This window comes from Dasypus novemcinctus, chromosome 4, assembly GCF_030445035.2.
Source record: "Dasypus novemcinctus isolate mDasNov1 chromosome 4, mDasNov1.1.hap2, whole genome shotgun sequence".
NCBI classification, from domain to species: Eukaryota; Metazoa; Chordata; class Mammalia; order Cingulata; family Dasypodidae; genus Dasypus; species Dasypus novemcinctus.
In genome coordinates, this window is record NC_080676.1 from 88581896 (window position 1) to 88601119 (window position 19224).

General features: G+C 36.8%; 1 protein-coding gene across 1 annotated transcript; it reads right to left on the minus strand.

Annotated features, from left to right (window-relative positions):
• Nucleotides 1-1881: 1881 nt before the first annotated feature.
• Nucleotides 1882-14094, minus strand: GTPBP8 (GTP binding protein 8). Its single transcript, XM_004475576.4, has 6 exons — nucleotides 13699-14094; nucleotides 11427-11525; nucleotides 9740-9870; nucleotides 8604-8703; nucleotides 6718-6836; nucleotides 1882-3153 (listed from the first exon to the last, which is right to left on the minus strand). The coding sequence occupies exons 1-6, from the start codon at nucleotides 14032-14034 to the stop codon at nucleotides 3075-3077; spliced, it is 864 nt and encodes a 287-aa protein (XP_004475633.1). The 5' UTR covers nucleotides 14035-14094; the 3' UTR covers nucleotides 1882-3074.
• Nucleotides 14095-19224: the final 5130 nt, after the last annotated feature.

Sequence of the window (19224 nt, forward strand, 5' to 3'; positions counted from 1 at the left end):
TTGAGGGGATGTTGATTTCATAGAGCCATGTAAGCCAAGGTGATTTCTGACAGAAGTGGTATGCAATCCACAATTAGACTGCTATGCCTTCTCTCCTGAAGCCTTGCTAAACATCCTGGTTTAATTCAGAGTTCTTGTTCTCTAATCACCTTTAATTATTTATATTCATTTTGGATTCTTACAAAGTGGTAGTAGCTACTTAGTACCTTCAAACAGACAATACCAAGATCTTGTTCAGGATAAATCTAGACATTGCCATCAACTTCTAAGTGGCCTTGTGTTCAGTGTATTCTTTTATATACAGGGAACTGAAGATGAATTATAAAGTCTGGTTTATTTCTGGGAGTTATCTATACTTACACGCCCACTCCCCTTAAATAACCTCTTTTACTGTGGTTTTTCACCTCTGGTTCCTTTTCATAATTTCCATCTTTTTATTATTTCCTTTGTGTTTATCTGTTGTTTTCCTGATTTCCTTTAGTTCTTTGTCCATGTTTTCCTTTATCTCTGAGCATACTTAGGACCACTTTTTAAAAAAGTCTATGCCTGGAATATCTCTGGTCTGATCCTCTTCATTGGTGATTTCTAATGCTTTAATCTTCTCCTCTGCTTGGCCCTTCATTTCCTGTTTCTTTATATGTTTTGTAATCTTGTTGAAACCTGGATATTTAGATATTGCAGTGTATTTTGGCTGGAATTTAGACCCTGAGGCATCTTTCCTTAAGCTTTTATCTAGCTAGTCTTATGAGAGCTTTCCCAGTCTTTGAAGATTAACCTGTCAATGCTAACCATATAAGGAGTTTGGAGACTAGCACAAGCTAAGGCATAGGGGCCTCTGATCCTTTCTGTGCTGCACATATGGCCCTAAGATTCCCCTATTTACACAGACATGAATGCCCCCTCTTCCCTAGGAAGGTCTCCTCACAGTCCTGAGCACTGCACTGTTAAGTCCTACAGCCAGCAATCCCTCAAGCACAACTTCACTGCTCCCTTACAACATTCTATAGGAGAGTTCCAGGAAGTGCCTTCTATATACAGGTAAGTTCTGGGACAGCGAGTTCCTCAGGCCACCACCAGACTGAATGGGCCAGACATCCATGTTCTCAGTATGTGCGTGAGGGTTCCTCTGCTCTCTCATGAACCAGGACTAAGGTTCCACACTGGGAGCATAGGCCTACTCCATGCTGGATTAGCCAGGGCACCAAGAGGCCTTTTTCTTGATTCGGCCTCTTTTGTTAATACTATTTCTAAATTACCTTTTTCTTGATTTGGTGCTCGCCCTGTTACTGTAATTCTATAACTGCTTTTTGGAACTTTTAGAAAGATGTTTCTCCCAGTTCAAAGTTTCTGGGAGTGGGGGTGGGGTGGGAGGGACAGTGTCCTGAAACATCCCACTCTGCCCTCTAGATTTGGGCGCAGTCCTGGCCTTATTTGAGCCATTGCTGTGGCAACCAGTTCCGAGTTGGATGGGACAGCACCTTTTCTCTTGCTCTGGGGATATTGCACTACTTTCCCCTCCCCACCAACCAGCTTCTAACAAATTGCAAGAACTGCTTGGTACTTGGACTTGTGCAACCTCAAAATGTAGTGGGGCAATCTTTCTCCCTCTCCCCACACTGCAGACAGTTCAGAGGCATATTCCATATGCCTTCTCAAAGTCCCTCAAGTTCAAGCACTAGTGGTCTTCAGCGGTGACCAACTCTCTGTGTCCTTGATTGGCTTTCCTTCCTTCCACTTCACTTGTCCATCACTCTTGTTCCCTGGGATCATTTCCCAAATCAACTATCTGCTTGCAAGCTTTTTCTCAGGCTCTGCTTTTAGGGGAACTAAGGTCAAGGCAAGCAGTAACACTGGCATGCAGAAAGATGACTTCAAAAGTAATTCTCATCTCCATGTATTTTATTTCATCCAAATAAAACAGTCTTTTTTGTTTAAAACACTGACAGAACAACAAAGATCTGCTCTATCAACTATAAAACAAAGGTAAAAGTATCTTTATAACTGAGTTCTTTCAAAGAGCCACACTGTTTAATGGCTTTAATAAATATTTTACCTAGTACTATAGCTCTGATCTTTTAATATTCAGCTTCACTTTGAAAAGTCCTTTCTGAATAGGGCAGTGGCATCTTCACAAAAGCTTGTCCATTAACTTAATTCAAAATAAGGCTTTATCTTTCTATTCTGAATCTTAATGTGCTAGTTCTAAACTGTCCCACCAACTTTTTTCTCTTGTCTTTAGCAAATCACTTTTCACACTTACAAGCTAGTTTGGATTTTTTTCTGTTCACTTGAGAAAAAGTTACTTCCCCCATGACAGGATGTTTTCTGTGATAAATCTACCTATGAATTCTGCTGTATTCTCTAGTTGGTTTCACTTTACAAATTGGCAGGTGTTCTTTTCATATATTACTCCATGTAATACCATCTTAATCTTCATAACTAATGAGGTTACAGTTACAAGTAAGGCTCAGAGAAATCAAGTAATCTGTTCCAACATGTAAGTATTAGAACTGGAACTTGACTTCTGATGTTCTGATTCTACCTATAAAGGTGAATGAACCTAGAATGAAATGACTGATGTTCCAGCATGGACATCTTAAATTTTAACAAAAATATTTTTTATATATACAAAAATTCAAGAAACAAGATAAATTATAGGAATATATAGGAGCATTTGTCAACCTACCTATCAATGCTTAACTGAAAAGCAGTCTCTTTTACCTAGTTCCTTTTAATATTTACAAGTGTACATAATAGACACTTTCTTTAAAAGACAAAAGCCCCAATGAAAAACATGGCAAAAGATTCTCTACACAGTTGTAGTAAGTTTTCACTTGATGGATTTCTGTATGCTTTTGCTTGTTAAATCAGGAAAAGCAGCTAGGATCTGTTTTAATGAACGGCATAATCCAATTACTTATAAATTATTTTCCCAGGCACAAATTCATTCTTGGTTTGGGAAGATGCATGTTTTAAAATGAAAGAAATCCTCTTACAAGCTTCAGACCCACATTTTTAAAATGTTTAAATTCTTTTAGGTGTTTAACTCCAGTCAGCATAGAAATTTTGAATCTTCAGTCATTAATTTTAAGATTTCCTGTTATATTTGCCAGAAAGCATCTCAAAAGATGGATTCCAGAATAGGTCACAGCACTGTAAAAGAAAAGAAAAGTCATTTTCATCCTTACCTCAGAGGTAGAATTCATCTCAACTTAAAAAATTTTTCTTACAGAATCTTTTGAGTTTCATGTATGAAGCAGAATGTCCTTTAATATTTCTTACTTTTCCTCTTTCCTAGCCTCTGCTTCCAACATTCTAAAATCTGATGATCCAAATAATCTTATCCATTTCCTTCATGAATTCTAAATATTTTCCCATGCCTTCTACTTTGCTTTCTATCTTCTAGGATAAATGTATTGATCTCTTTGGCTTGTTCTTTCTGTGACAAAAATTCAATTACCTTGGTAAATTAGATCTTTTTCAGTTTCTTTAAATTACCATCAACATTAGTGTACCTATTATTTATCTCTGACTATATCCACCCATCCATCCATCCAGTCACTTGTTCATCCATACATCAGCATGGAAACTGACCACATGGTTTCTCAGGCATGGATACACTATGGTTTTATATACAGGTAAAATATTTTCTGCTTTATTACTAATTCCATTTTTGATAAAGTGCAGCATGTTAGACTTTTTGACCAAAGCAAGCTGCTTGAAAACCACATGATTTCTTGGATGAATGAAGTCATATGTACACCATTTAAAGAAAAGGTCGTGTTTGATAGTCTGCCCACTAAATATGGCACCTTGATGTCATTTGCTACATTTCTGTTAATACATAATTTCCTCTGTTATTATAATCAGTTCTTATCTTCTTGGAATTTCACTTCACAGAAAACCATAGAAACACACATACTGTGCCCACTTATATATTTCTTCCATACCATTTGTAAAAAATGCTAATAGACTGATTCTAGCATCAGTCTTGGAGGGCCTTTCACTATTTGTACTATCTCTATCCTGCTGGGGCAGAGTTCAGGCATGAAGGTTAGCACTCACCTTTTTCTACAGGTTTAAAGACCAATCTTCATTGGACTATATCTCTACACTACCCTTCTAACTTTCCCCTTCCAAGAACACATTGGAAGAGAATGAAATAAAACCTTTATAATAACTGTTTTGTGAATAGGCCAGACTTCTTTTAGGAGGGAAGAAATGGGGCTTGGTCATGCTGGTAAATTAAGTAGGATATATAACTCTACTTTTTGAATTGGGTTTTGAGAGGTACAGGGTACAGCCTGCCAACTTCCTGCTGTTAATAGTCACTGTGTGTGATCTATGTATCTTTAAAAAAAAAAAAAGATTAAAAAAAAGATTAGGAAAAGTAAGTTTCTCAAAAAAATAAAAATAAATCATAAAAGAAAACAAAACAAAAAGCAGTCAGAGTGAATACTAAAGTTAAGCCAGTAGGCTCCCATGTCCCAATTATTACGTTTTAAGAGCAGTACAGCTTTCTGCAGTGCCTTGGTCACCTCTGGTGAGTGTGATAGCAGTACTGATTCTGGGATCATACAGCAGTGAATGCTGGCATACAAGAAGAAAGAATGCTTCTAGAAAGTACTGGATATCTCATAATCGAGGCTGTTGGCCTCAGCCATTTACTGATACCCTGGCCTCTGGAAAGGAAGGAAACGAACATTTACTATTTACCTACAGTGTGTACATCAGTCACAATACATTTTAATACTTCTAAATAATCACATTTTTATCAGTGAGAAAACAGACTCAGAAAATTAAATAAATGCTATAAAATTGATAGCCAAGAAGTAGAGGAACTACGCAAATCCAGGGTGTCTGACTCTAAGGCTCTTTCTATTTTAGCAAATGCCTTGTGTATTAGTCAGCCAAAAGGGTGCTGATGCAAAATACCAGAAACTGGTTGGTTTTTATAAAGGGTATTTATTTGGGGTAGGAGTTTACAGATACTAGGCCATAAAGTGTAAGTTACTTCCCTCACCAAGGTCTATTTGGAGTAAGATGGCTGCCAATGTCTGTGAGGGTTTAGGCTTCCTGGTTTCCTATGTTCCTGGGGCTTGTTTTTCTCTGGGTTTAAGGTTCCTTTCTTCCTGGTGCTGGCTTCTCTTTCCTCTGTGAGCTGACTTCCCAGGGCTCCAGCTTTCGGCTTCAGCATCAAACTCCAACATCAAAAACCCTCGCATCAAAAGCTCCAACTCTGTCCTTTGCCTTGCCTTTTATCTGTGAGTCCCTTGCCACCAAGGGGCGGGGAGTCAACGCTCTAATCATAACTAAATCATGCCCAGGTACAGATCAGATTACAAGCATAATCCAATATTTCTTTTAGGAATTCATCAATAATATTAAACTGCTACACCTTGCTATAACTCACTTAGCATCTCTGACTTGTAACCTTTACTGTGAAATAGGCATGTTTCCTGAGAGGATCAATTAAGTGTTTTGAATTATATAGTGACATAATCTCCTCTAAGTCCATTTGTTTTCAGATAGTGCTAATAGTTCTTAATGCTGCCTTGACTGGTCTAGCAGCACATACCCCAACTACACAGTGGGACTATTCTTTGACTGTAACCTTGTATTAAACTCCATAATTCTATTAGTGTAGCCCAAGAAAACATTGGCAATTTTTCCCAAGCCACATCACGCTATAAGTACAAACTCAGCTTATAGTCAACTAAAACTTCCCTTTTTTTTTCAACAAATGTTCCTGTTAATCCATGGTTTGCCCATACTTTTGTCTATGTTGCTTTTTAAGCAGAAGCCTCACTTCCTTCTTATTGAATACTTAAAAGAATAGCTAATTTTATATGATGATGCTTAGAGCTCTAAGAAGAATTAGGATTTTATTACTGCCTCTAGGAGTTTCCATTGTATATAAGAGACATAGTTAAATGAATATGATATATATATGAATGTAAACCAAGAGAAAATAATATTTTGTAGGAATGAATGAAGAGGGATTTCAAAAGGCATGTTCATATTTCCAAAAAACTTAAATCTCATCTAGACTGGGAGAAACTAAAATGACTGCTTGGGGAGGTTCATATATAACCAAGAAGTACTTGGATTCATTATTTTCTCACAGCAACTAGCTAGTTGCTTCCACTAAGAGTAAGTTACTTACTATACCCAAGGTATACAATAAAAGTAAAGGCTCATGCTTCATCATTAAGCCATATTATAATATCTTAAAAGTTACCAGCTCAGGAAATAACTATTCCCTCTGGTGCCAATACTAATTCTAACTTAATATGAAGCATTTTTACTTTATGTATGTCCCTTTTAAAAGAAATTTTTTCCTTTCCTTACAGCCTCTATCCGTTTTCTACCATAAGAATATGTTGTTTTTCTTTGGAACTGAGAAAGGGATGGCAGCATTTTTTTTGTGGCTATTGTTAAGCTGATTTTAAAAGGTGAAAAAGATCTAGGTTTGAGCTAGGCTGAGGTAGAAAATGAACAAAATGCTCATTGGGAAGATCCAACAAGAACCAGCAGAAGGAAGGAAGAATAGAGGGAAGGGAAAAATAGAAGTGCTAATGGATTGTACCAACAAATCATGGTTAAGCATGCAGGCTTCCAAATTCTTCTAATTTTAAGTGATACCTCAATTTAAGAAACTGATTTAATACTAAATGTTCTTATTACATAAAGTTATAGAAAGAATTCAACTCTTACCTTACGGGAAACAATTGAGGAAAACATCCTTGTGTTTGCATGTCAACAAATTTCTGGATCTGTAGCACTTGTTTCAAAAGATGCCCCTTGGAAGATTTGTCAATTTTTGTTAATACCATCTATAAGAAAATATTGTTTTTAAGCATTGGAAACAAAATATTTCTTCATACAGTTCTACACATTTTAGCCAGTTTTTCTAGTGCCAATTTTTAGTTTCAAATAGGGGGTCCACGCCTGTTTCTTAAGCGCTGTGCCTCAGTTTCCCCATCTATAAAATAAAAACAATACCCTCCTAAAGGAGTTGCTCTTGAAGATTAAATGAGTTAATATATGCAACATATAATGTATATACTATGTTTGTGATATTTGACAATGCTTTAACTACACAGGGCCATAATATTTTGGTTTTAAGATCAGGTGGAAAAGGACACTGTAGTCATATTTGCAATCATCTTAAGCCATATGTTTCTTACAATCATTACATACCTTGTGGTCTAAGACATATAAATGAGTATTATTATGTTATCTGTAAAAAATTGCTATCCTGTGATCATTTTTAACTTATAAAATAGTTCAATCTCATATATAATCACTAGTGGGAAAAAAATCAGAATTTGGGTTTTTATAGGTTGTATCCACTACAGTTAAATTCCAAGTCTCAAATTTTTCTTGTCCAAAGACAACTACATCCTGGAGGATGGTCAAGGCAAAGAAGATTACAAAATCAATTAAAAAATAGACCCTTGATCTATTTTTTCTGGGAAATTAAAGAATTTCTATAAAATTAAATTTCCTGACCAATCACTAATGCTTTTCCGTCATAAAAAATGCTAATGGCGGAAGGAAAAGGAGCAGAAAGTGTAGGTGTTCTAATCTATGAATCTTCCCAAATAGGAGTCTTTCCTTATAAAGGCAAATATGCTTATATTTAAAATGATATAATTCTTCTATCCCAAACACTTTTCCAAAAAAGTAAGTTATGATTTCATAAACTGGTACCTACAATACCAAATCAGGAATACAATAATAATAAAATCAATTTTGCAGTATTTTGGTATTTTTACTGTGTAAACTATGTTCAATAATCTGTTGACTCCTTTAAATTATTGCTAATGCTTCATAGGGCTTTTGCAAATCTCAAGAATTCTGTACAATACAAAAAATTGGCCATCTAATATGATTTGGTTTGCATTAAATCCACTGTTACATGTTCGTGATTTTCTGCCACTTTTTGAAACCAAATTATAGTCTTTGGGCTCCTTACTTTTCTTTAGAAAGGAACTTAAAGAGTGCTATCTTATCTGGAAGTCTCACAAAGCAGAATTATTGGGGGTACCAAACTACTAGTCTGTATTCTATTTTAGGTCAGTAACAGAAAGAACACTGCTAAGATATTCCCAGTAACATAAATAATCCTACATGTGTGTGCTAGAGCCTGCTATGTTCTTAGAATGGCTCTTAAATTCCAAATTGGTTTAGCAAATTTCTCAGTTGCAGTTGTTTTCCTTGCATTCTGATAAGTACTATTTGTTAAGCTGCTATTAAGGAACTACTGACATGTTTTAGAAAGAAGTCTACAATGCCTTAAAACATGCATGTGCACATACACACATGAAAAAGAACACTTAAGAACACAGCTTAAAAAGGGTACTTTTGCTTTGACTATAATTTCAAAAACTTAAAAGTTGACAGCAGGAAAAGAATAAAAGTGCCAGATAACTTATTTTAACATTAATAGCTGATAATTGAAGAAATTATCCAAAAGGCACTCTTGCTTATCTTCTGCAGATGCAAAACCTGCTCATTCAATAAAAAGTCCACACATACAAATACCCATGCAGAACTTGGGTTTCTAACTGCAACTAGGGTTCAAAAGAAATACTTACCACATAAGGTAATGCAAATTCTTCACACATTTCTATGGCAATATTGTCTGTACTTTGAATTCCAACAACACTATCCACTAACAAAAATGTTCTCATCAAACTATAAGAATGTAGAAATGAAGATTAATGACAATATAAAATAAACTCATTCCTATCTCCCCTCCTCCCCACTCCCCATTAGACTAAGAAAGTTTCTTTTGAATAATTCTCAATTCAAATTTTAAAAATTTCTTTGGGCAAAATGAATTCTCAATTCACCAGGAAGTTCATCTAACAGTTCAACAAGTCTCAGTGTTGTTTACCTTTGAAAACTAAATTCACTAAATATTCATCTATTTTAATAAGCATGTATTGAACTTAAGACATTCTGCTTAGGACTGGATGCAAAGATGAGTGAGCCCCTTCCTGTAAAAGCTTAAACTCTAGTGGGTGAAAAAGACATGAATCCAATTAACATAAGCTATCATAGTCAGGTTTAATTTTCTTAGAATTTCTTTAAAGACACCTAATAGAAAGCAGGGGACAGCCCCATATTTTGCATTTTCTTATGTAAATACTTCATCTTAGTTTCTATGAAAACCGATGTTAGCCTGCAAAGCTACAATAAGCAAAGTACTTGTACATACTTCTTTACATTTTGCAAGTTTAACATTAGTTTTTCTACATATTGTGCAATTTTTGAAACAGAACTTGTTACCTGACTATCTATAGAGACAAGAAAAGATAACATTTACAGAGGATGTGAGGTCAGAAGTATTTTAACAATGATCAGAATTCAATGAAGTTTATTTAAATCTAGTATATACCACATTAACTGTTTTCATTTTCAAAATTAGCCAGCTAAAACTTTGGTTTTTTAAAAAATTAATAAACTCTACTGAAGGACATTTTATAGTCTCAATTTAGGAAAATACTTGAATTTAAGATTAAGCTAACCTTCAAGCAGAAACAAAGCAAGCAGTACATATTTTGGTGTAAATATTATATTTCAGAATATTATAAGGAGAATAAATTGGACATTCTAAATAAGTTCATAAAACTTAGTAGTAGTGTTCTTTATGTGTAGAATGCTCTATTGGTGAAAAAGTGTTCTGGGGTTAAAAGTATAAACTATTATAAGAAAAATTCTTCCTTACTTCCTTCGGTCTTTTAGATAAGCCTCTACCATATCAACAAAATCTTCAGGTGCTCTATAGCCATAACCTGGCATGTCCACCAATGTAAAATATTTTCCAACTTTGTAAAAATTCATTTTCTTTGTGTGCCCCTGATAAAGTAAATGAAAAAAAAAAAGTGTCTTAAAATGTTTTTTTATATGTTTCATGACTCACAATATTGCTACCTAGTCAGTAAAAAAATATTTATTAAAAGCTTAAGTATTCCATGTAAATTCTGAACTAAACAGATTGGTGATACAGAAAAAGAAGATAGAAAAGAAGTGGTAGGAGGATAAGCTTAGATCACACCATTTCTTCTTACCAAATCTTAAAAAAAAAAAGTCTGTGTGACTTAAGAACTTTATATAAACAAATAGACAAAATATTTTGGAGTCTTTAACTCTCTCTTAAAAAAGTCACTGTGTTCTAAATGTGTGACTGTATTAGTCCATATTCTCTGATAATTAATATATCTCTACTTTAAAGGGAAATGAATTATGGCACAGATCGGTTAAAATGCTTACTGTAGTCATACAGGTTTTTAGAAAACCTAGATCTAAAGTCTGATATTTTGTTATACCTGGTTTATGGCTTCCCTAAAATCAAGATGCTCTACATACCTTTAATGAGTTGGATTTTAATGCTTTCTTTCAACAATTTTTTCAAATTATAAATATTTGTGTAACTAAAATTGATGTGAAGACAATAACAAGTAGTTTACTCATGGTTTTATATCTATGGGACATTTACTAACCAGAAAAGAAGAGCTTTAAGTTATACAGTTTATAAGTTAGTCAATTGCTTGGAACTGAGAACAAATATTCTTAGAGGAAAGATTTTTTATAAATGGTGACTAAGTTCCAAGGTCAACTTATTGGGAATGTCAAGAATATAATCCCTCCACTGTTCTCTCACAAAAATAAGGGAACTTCCCTACCTAGGGGTCATAGTGTAGCTGGGTTATTTGCTGAGGCAGGACAGGAGTGAGGATGGGATGGCTAAGGCATGGAAACAGATTGGATTTTATCAGCCCTCCATTTCTGCCAATCATCAGCAATAGGGAATAATCAGGGAATTAACTATATGAAGTGCGGAGGAAGAGAAAACCAGTGAAGTCTCACAGAAGGGTTCCCACATGATGAAAGGGGACAGAGCATTAGGGTTGGAAGAAAGGTGTTGTCATGGATAGGTAATAAAGTGTGTGTGTGGGGGAATGAGTTCTGAGGAAAAGGCATCAGATTCTGATAGAGCTTGCATCATTGAGGAGGAAGTGAAGGGAATTAGAAAATGATAGAAAGCTCCTCCAGTATAAAAGATTATAGTAGGAAAAAAACTTTTAAAGCTGTTTGTCTTAAAATCAATGTGGAACTAGATGACTGCTTTCATAGATGCAATGTAGAATGACAATAGAATATTTTTTGACAATTCTTAGAGAAGATTTTGATGAAGATTTCCTCAAGATATTGGCAAAATTACTAAAGTAAATCCAGTCACATTTCCTTTTTCTTCAGAGAAATACACAGGTGTTAATGAAATGCTTTACTACTTGTTTGGAAGAAATTACTTCTGTAGGAACTTAGTCATGATTTCTTGTACCACCCAACTTTTGCTATTCACCTTAATCAATTCAGAGATAGTCCAGACATATTTTAAAATTTCAACATACCGGTTTTTTGGAGACTCTGACTTCAACCTCAGGGGCCAGTGAAAATAAAGCCTTAATTAGGGAAGATTTTCCAACATTACTTCTCCCTATAAAACATACCTTAAACAAGAAAAAAGAAGATACCCGAGTACTAATTTATACATATTATTTATTTTATGTTGTATTAACTGCAAGACTCTGTCAAACTATTTGTAGGCTTGCCTGCCCAAGTTGAAAGTGACTTAATGCTTAGTCAAACTTCAAATTATAACTTACAGTTAATGTTTATTGATTTATTAATGCCAGGTACTGTTCTAAGCAGTCTCCATTGGTTTTAATTTGATTTTATTTATTTATTCCCCCCCTACCGCATTGTTTGTGCTTGCTATTAGCTCTCTGTGTCTGCTCATCTTCTTTTAAGGAGGCACTAGGAACTGAACCCAGGACCTCCCATGTGGGAGGGAGGCTTTCTTGAGCCACATCTGCTCCCTGCTTGTTTTGTCTCATTGCATTTCCTCGCTGTGTTTCCTCACTGCATCAGCTGGCTGTGCCAGCCCATTACGTCAGCTTGGTGTTTTGCTCATCTTCTTTAGGAGGCACCTGGGACATTCCGCGTGGTGGGCAGAAGCCCAACACCTTGAGCTACATCCACTTCCCCATATATTTTCTTATTTACCTTTTACAATATCTCTGTGAGGTAGGTACTATTATTATCCCCATTTTGCATGGGAGAAAACAGAAGCCAAAAGAGATAAAATAACTGGCTCAAAGTTATAAAGCTAAAAAGTGAAGGAATTGGGATTTGAACTTAACTTAGGGCATCTTTATCTAGAACCTGTGCTTTAAATACAATATGCTATTCAAGAATAACTGCAACATTTATTAAGCATTCTACATTTACAAAGCCTTTTGAAATAAACAAGTACATTTCAACATAACTGGTTCTAAAATACAACTACGTTTGGAATCCCATTTTTCCACCAACTCCCAGAGTACACTGACACCAATGCAATTAAGAGGTTATTCCTTTCCCTTAACCTCTCTTGTCCGAATGAAGATTTTTGTATTTATCCTCTGTAGTGTGGAAAGCAATGAAATATTATTGATAGTTATCATTAATATACATAGCTCTTCTTTTTAACACTGATATTGAAGAGGGGACTACCAACCAATGGTTCTGCATGAGAGCAGTACTGCCCACCCCCACAACCCCCTCTGGGAATTTGTGAGGGAATTTTTGGTTATTAAAACCATTGAGGGAAGGGGATATAGCTCAAGCAACTGAGCTCCCACCTACCACATAGGAGGTCATGGTTCCTGGTGCCTCCTAAAGAAAACGAATGAGACAGTGAGCTGATTCAAGGGGCTGGCACAGTGAGCTGATGCAAAAAGATGACACAATGAGAAAACACAATGAGAGACACAACAAAACAAGGAATGGAGGTGGCTCAAGGGATTAGGCACCTCCCTCCCACATCGGAGTTCCTGGGTTCAGTTCCCAGTGCCTCCTTTAGACAAGAGACACAGCAAGTCCAAAAAAGGAGGGAGTGGGGAGAAATAAATAAATAAAACAAATCTTAAAACAAAGCAAAACCCCACTGGGGACCAGGGATGTTATATATTGTGCAGAACCGGGTCAGGACTTCTAACTAAATAACTTATGTACTCCCTGAGTTCTGTTTACACAATTTATTATATCAGTTCTAAATGTATTTAGAAGAAAAGTTTCAGTGCAGTGATGCAGTTACTGTAGTTACGGCTACAGTGATGTAGCAGTAGAGATCTGAGCCTTCTTTTAGCAGACTAATGAACACATTAATAAAAGCTGTTTAAAAATATTTCATATTACTGCCATCTCTATTGTAATCATTATTTTGCCTATGATAGGGTATTTAGATTGCGTGAAAATTATATATTAATAAGGATGATGCCATTTGTGAAATTATTATGCTTTCTCACATTTGTCACTTTGTCACAAAGGAATAGGTTGATTCGACATGTTTTCCCTATTGCAAAAGGATAATAAAAGGACAGAGTTAATCCTTTTACGCTTTAAAACCTTCTACAGTCTATATTCGTTACCCAGGCAATTAGAGGTATATACGCTTATTTAGTTAAAATAACTATATTTGTCAAAACAAAGTTAGAAAATTAAGTAACACGAAGCTTGAAAATATCTCTCCCTGTGGTAACAAAATATGGGTGATAGCAAAATCCCCGTCCAAGCAGGCACCACCGATGGGGTGGTGGAGCTCTAACACCCTCTGCGCACGTGAACCCTCGCAACTCTCACCTCCGGGCGGGAAAGGTTCGGAGCGTGATCGAGGCGGACAGCCGAGCTGAGGTACTCGATGCGGTGCTGGGCGGTGGACGTGAAGAAGCCATCGGCTCTCTCTATGTCCTCCAGGCTCGGGTCGAAGATCCTCAGGTGAAGGTCGGGCCTCGAGTCCGGGTGGAGGTGCCGCTCGAGCTCCTGTAGTGGGAACACTAGCTTCGTTAGCTGCCTCTTCGGCAGCCGTAGCACTTCAGCGAAGGCCTGGGACGTGCTGTGAGATCGGCGTGAGCGCCCCATCACCGTCCGTATCTCAGGGGACCTGATTATTCCAAGCCTTAACCGTGATATTGCCATTTTCTTCTCCCAAAAACCTCCGGAATGGCACCTCTTACTAGAAACTGGGCTGCGCGTGCGTAAACCCGCTCCCGCTATGCCTGCTGGGAATTGTAGTCTCCAGTGGCCTCTCTCGTTTCCTGGCTAAGTTCTTGTCATAGGGTGCGTGGGGGTGGGGTGCTGCTGGGTTCCTTTAACACCCTGGCCCTGAGACCTGTGCCTTTGACTTATCCGTCGTTCTAGGGAGGATGTTTAACGGTTTTCGGAGGCAAAAGGACACATCTTGCTGTGTGGCCCTTCAGAGTTTAGGGAAGGCATAAAACTGTGAAGGTCTTGGGGTTCCAGGCCTGTTTTGTCTTCACAATTTCTGGACGTCTAATGATCGGTGACATGTGTCATAAGCAAACATCACTAGGAAAAGCACTTTTGCAAAAAAAAGTAAAGGACTGGTGAGAAATGTTTTTGAAACTGGCTCATTTTCAGGGAGAAACTTCATATTTCAGCCTTCTCTATAGTTAGAGACTTTTAAACTTTTAATATTTCTTATGAAATAAAAAAGTTTTGCACAAGTGATAAAAAATTGTTTCATAGAAGTTTCATAATAGCATCTTCTTTCAAAAATTTCTTAAAGCAATTTTTAAAAAATTTAAACTGATTAATGGTAGAATGGAAGATACAGGTATCATAAGGAAAGAATTAAAGAATACTGTGTAAGATCATAGGTCTTCTAAAGCATCAGCAGCAAACAGCAGAGGAATGTTAATTCATGGCCTCTTGAATGATTCCATAGGGTTTTTAAAAACTAATCAGTACGATTACTAATGTGATACAAAAATCAGTGAGCAGGACTGAGGACTTTGAGCCTGACCTACTGCTGGCCAGCTAATTTTTTTCTATTGATCTTTGAGGCCCTGATTCTCTCTCCCAGCCTCACTCCCAAGTAGTAAAATGCTTTACTGTATACATCCAGAACTTTTGGACAGTGTATGCTTTGTATATATTCTATCCTTATAGTGACCTACAAGATTTAAATTTTTTTTTTTTAAAGAAGCTTTAGAGTACATAAGTGATTCATCAAAAAATATAGGGGATTCCCATATACTCCACTGTCTCTCCCTCCCCCACTTTTCCTTATTACTAATATCTTTCATTAGTGTGGTACATTTGTTACAATTGAGGAACACATATTGAAGCAGAGCTACTAACTATAGTTTACATTATGGTTTACCTGTTGCACTACACAATGTTATAGGTTTTGACAAAATGTTTAATGGTCTGTATCGGTCATAAAGGACAATTCTGATGTTCCCAAAATGCCCCATGTTACACCTGTTATTTCCTCTCCCTGCACTCAGAACCTCAGTTGATGAGTGCTTTTATATCAGTATTACAAGTTCTTCCATTACAAGAACAGTAAGTCTACATAGACCATATTTGCATTCCCTCCTTTGTTTGTTCATTCTTCAGTCTTGAGGATTTTGGGATGGTGATGCCTACTGTGCTTCCAAATGAGAGGGGGCTTAGATCTCATGGGGCAGATGTGTCTATTTCTCTTTTTTCTCCTCTTCTTGTTTTTTTCCTTTAGGATTCACTGGGATTTGATCCTGAGGACCTCTGATGTGGAGAGAGGTTCCCTGTCACGTGTGCCACCCCAGTTCCTGATTTCTGTTGCATCTCTCCTTGACTCTCCCCTTCGTCTCTCTTTTTTTTTTGCATCACTATCTTGCTGAGCAGACCTAGCTCACCACATGGGCACACCTTTACCAGGAGGCCCCAGGGATCAAACCCAGGTCCTCCCATATGGTAGATAGAAGCCCAATTACTTGAGCCACATCTACTTCCCCCATGGGGCAAATGGATGGAACTGTCTTGCTTGCAGTTGTAGATACTCCTCTGTTTTTTGGGATGGGCGTTGTCCATCATTATCCTTTTGTTAGTTGTCCTAGGCTAGTCAGTTTGATAAGCTGGAGAGTAGGTGTTGACTGCAACTCTGCTGAGATTCAGGGCTCAACCGACATACTATGTGATTATTTTTAATACAGGTATATTATTTCATTTATTTTCCCAGTCTCCTATTGATCGTCATTTAGGTTCTATATATTTTTTAACTTTTTATTTTGAAATAATTTCAAACTTACAGGACAGATAAGAAATAATACAAAATACAGAAAACTCCAACATACATTTATCCAGATAACTACAATCCACCAACTGTTAACATTTTGCCACACTTGCCTTATCGATCTTTCTATTTATCCATCTATCTATTTTCTAAACATTTGAGAATAAGTTGTACATGTCATAACTCCTAAATACTTAATATTTCCATTTCCTAAGAACAAGGCTAGTCCTTATGTAACCACCCTAAGTAGAGTTCTCAAGTTCAAGAAATTTAGCACTGATACAGGCCTACAGTCTATATTCCAATTTTTTCATCAGTCCCAATACTGTCCTTTTGGACCTTTTCTCCGTTATTAGATCCAGTACAGGATCATGTATTGCATTTACTTGTCATTGTTTCTCTCTCTCTCTCCCTTTTTTCTGAATTGTGGAAACATTTATACAGCGTAAACATTCCCATCTCAACCCCTCCCAAGCATACCATTCCGTGGGATTAATCACATTCATGATTTTGTACTACCCTCATCAGCCAACTGGTTAATCATTTTGGAAAAAATAAAGCTAAATTCCTACTATACTTTTTTCATGAAAAGAAATTTCAGATCTGTTAAGTATAAAACAGTGAAACCAGAAAACTTTTAGAAGAAAAATGCTAATTTGTTCATAATCTTAGAGGAGTTTTCTAAATCCTTCAGGAATGGGATTAAGACCCATCCTTATTGAGCTGGGCCACAGTTTAGCTGAAGTAACCTCAACAAAAAGGTCCCATTACAAGAGTTCACACAGGAATGGATTAAGTTTAAGAAGATGTTTTTCTGGGGTACATAGCTCCAAACCACCACAGGGAGTTTAAATGCATAATGCTTGTAGGATTTCTGTTTGGGGTAATGGAAAAATTCTGGTAATGGATGGTGGTGAGCAAATTAATCTACTTTTTCTTCTAATAGTTTCCTGGTTTCACTTTTTTATGTTTAAATATTTAATACATCTGAAATTTATTTAGTGGAAAGAGTATGGTAGGCAATTTTTTCCTAAATATTGAGTTGTCTCAACAATATTGAATAATCCATCTTTTCTTCACTGATTGTTAATACTACCTATATAATATATCAAATTTCTATGTGTAAGTAGGTTTAATTCCAGAGGACTCCTAACTTTGAAAATACTTTCAAATATGCCATTTCATTTCCAAACCTTGAGGCCCAGGGTTTGGAAATAAACCAGAGCACAAACAACTTTTGCCAATTCTTACAGGGGTTTTGGAGGTATTTGGGGATTAAAGGATATCACAGCACTCATTTTGTAATCCTACATAATTCTGAATCCAGAATCATTTGACAGAAGAGGTTTTGCAAAACAAATAATCTTCCAAAGGTGGAGAGTCAAACAGATAATCCATTGGAAATAAATATGACTAGGAAAACCACTACTTTATCTAATCACTTTATTTATTTATCCCCCTACCTCCCTTGTGGCTTGTTTTGCTGTCTGCTCTCTGTGTCCATTTGCTGTGTGCTCTTCTGCATTTTTTTTTTTTTTTTTTGCTTGTCTCCCTTTTTGTTGCATCACCTTGCTGAGTGGCTCTCCACGTGCTTGTGGGCCGGGCAGCACTGCCCAGCACCCGGGCCAGTGGCTCTCCACAGCATGTGGCTGAGCCTGCCTTTACAAGGAGGCCCCGGGACATGAACCCAGGGCCTCCCATATGGTAGACAGGAGCCCAACTGATTTAGCCAGAGCTGTTTCCCTCTAATCACTTTTTAAAAATATTCATGTAAACAAGATTTAACTTCAAGAAGAGTAAATAATACACTATATTTTCCTTGAGTAAATATGGTCAAACTCTTCTCTAATTTTCCATGTAGGCTGAAGATTAAATATGAGGCATTCATAGCAGTAAGGCATACTAGTGAGAAGGGGGAAAAGCCAGAAACTGGAGGAATTAACTTTGGAGAACCACTGCAATCATAAAGCAGCAATAGGAATCCTAGGAATACAGGGAAATGGCAAAGTCCAGGAAAATCAGGCCAAAATCAGACTGGGTTGAAGGGAATCCAGTCTGGTGGATGGGATGTTGTAATAGGGCATCTGGGTTCTGGCAATACTCTGAATCTGGTTGTTGACAACATCTTGGTTCCGTGTGATGTAGGTCCCTAGCCGCAGCTCTGTATTGGAACTCAGGATCTATCCTCTTGGATAGGCAGGGTGTCAGGGCTGAGAATCAGAATAGGGTTTCAGTCCTAGTGGGGAGAGGGTATACAGGTTAGAAAACCATGCAGATTACACAAACATAACAAGGGTATGAGATAGGGCTTGATTTTATTTAAGAGTATCTTAGCAATCATCCCTGAAGAACCTACCCTTGGTCTAGTTCCACACCACTGAAGTCAAGAAAGTACTTTGCCAAGCTATGTTAGCCTGGGGAGGTTGATAAGTGAGAGCAGTCTTCATGGAGTGTACTGTTCTGTACTCGTCCCGGTATTGTACTGTAGTATATATTATACAACACTAGGATTGATAAGGTACCTCTGGTCTAAATTAAATCATCTATTCATTCATCAAATATTTAATGAGCACCTACCTTATGCCTGGAGATACATGAGTGAGTGAATGAAACACAAAAATTCCTACCCTTGTGTTCTTGTCTCAGAAAATAAGTTTTGTAAAATATAGAGTATGTTTGCTAATGATAAATGCTTAGGAAAAACTAAAGCTGGGTAGGAAGATAGGATGTATTTATGTGTATGTTTGCTGGTGTGTAAGGCAAGAGGTATTGCAATTTTAGAGTGGTCCTCACAGAAAAGGTGACATTTCAGCACAGACTTAATGGAGTTGGAGGACAAGCCATTAGATTTTCTGGAGGAAGCATTCCAGGTGAAATGCAAAGGCTCAGAGGCAGGTGTGTGTATGGCTTGTTTGAAGAATACTGTGGCTGGAATTGAGTAAATAAGGGGGAGAGTGATAATAGATGAAGTCAGACAGGTAAGATTGGGAATATACACATTCCTTACAATCAGTTTTTATTGCTAAATTTTATCTGACCTAAATGTGATAGTTATACTCTGTCATGTTTAGCTTATGAGAATAGAAGGA

Bases quoted from the DNA above. Each gene is read 5' to 3' on its own strand.
- GTPBP8 (XM_004475576.4), bottom strand. From the start codon at position 14,034: ATGGCAATATCACGGTTAAGGCTTGGAATAATCAGGTCCCCTGAGATA. The intron at 9,871-11,426 runs GTATGTTGAAAT...TTACTTTATCAG, and splicing joins TCAGAGTCTCCAAAAAACCG to GGGCACACAAAGAAAATGAA. The intron at 8,704-9,739 runs GTAAGGAAGAAT...ACATTCTTATAG, and splicing joins TATCTAAAAGACCGAAGGAA to TTTGATGAGAACATTTTTGT.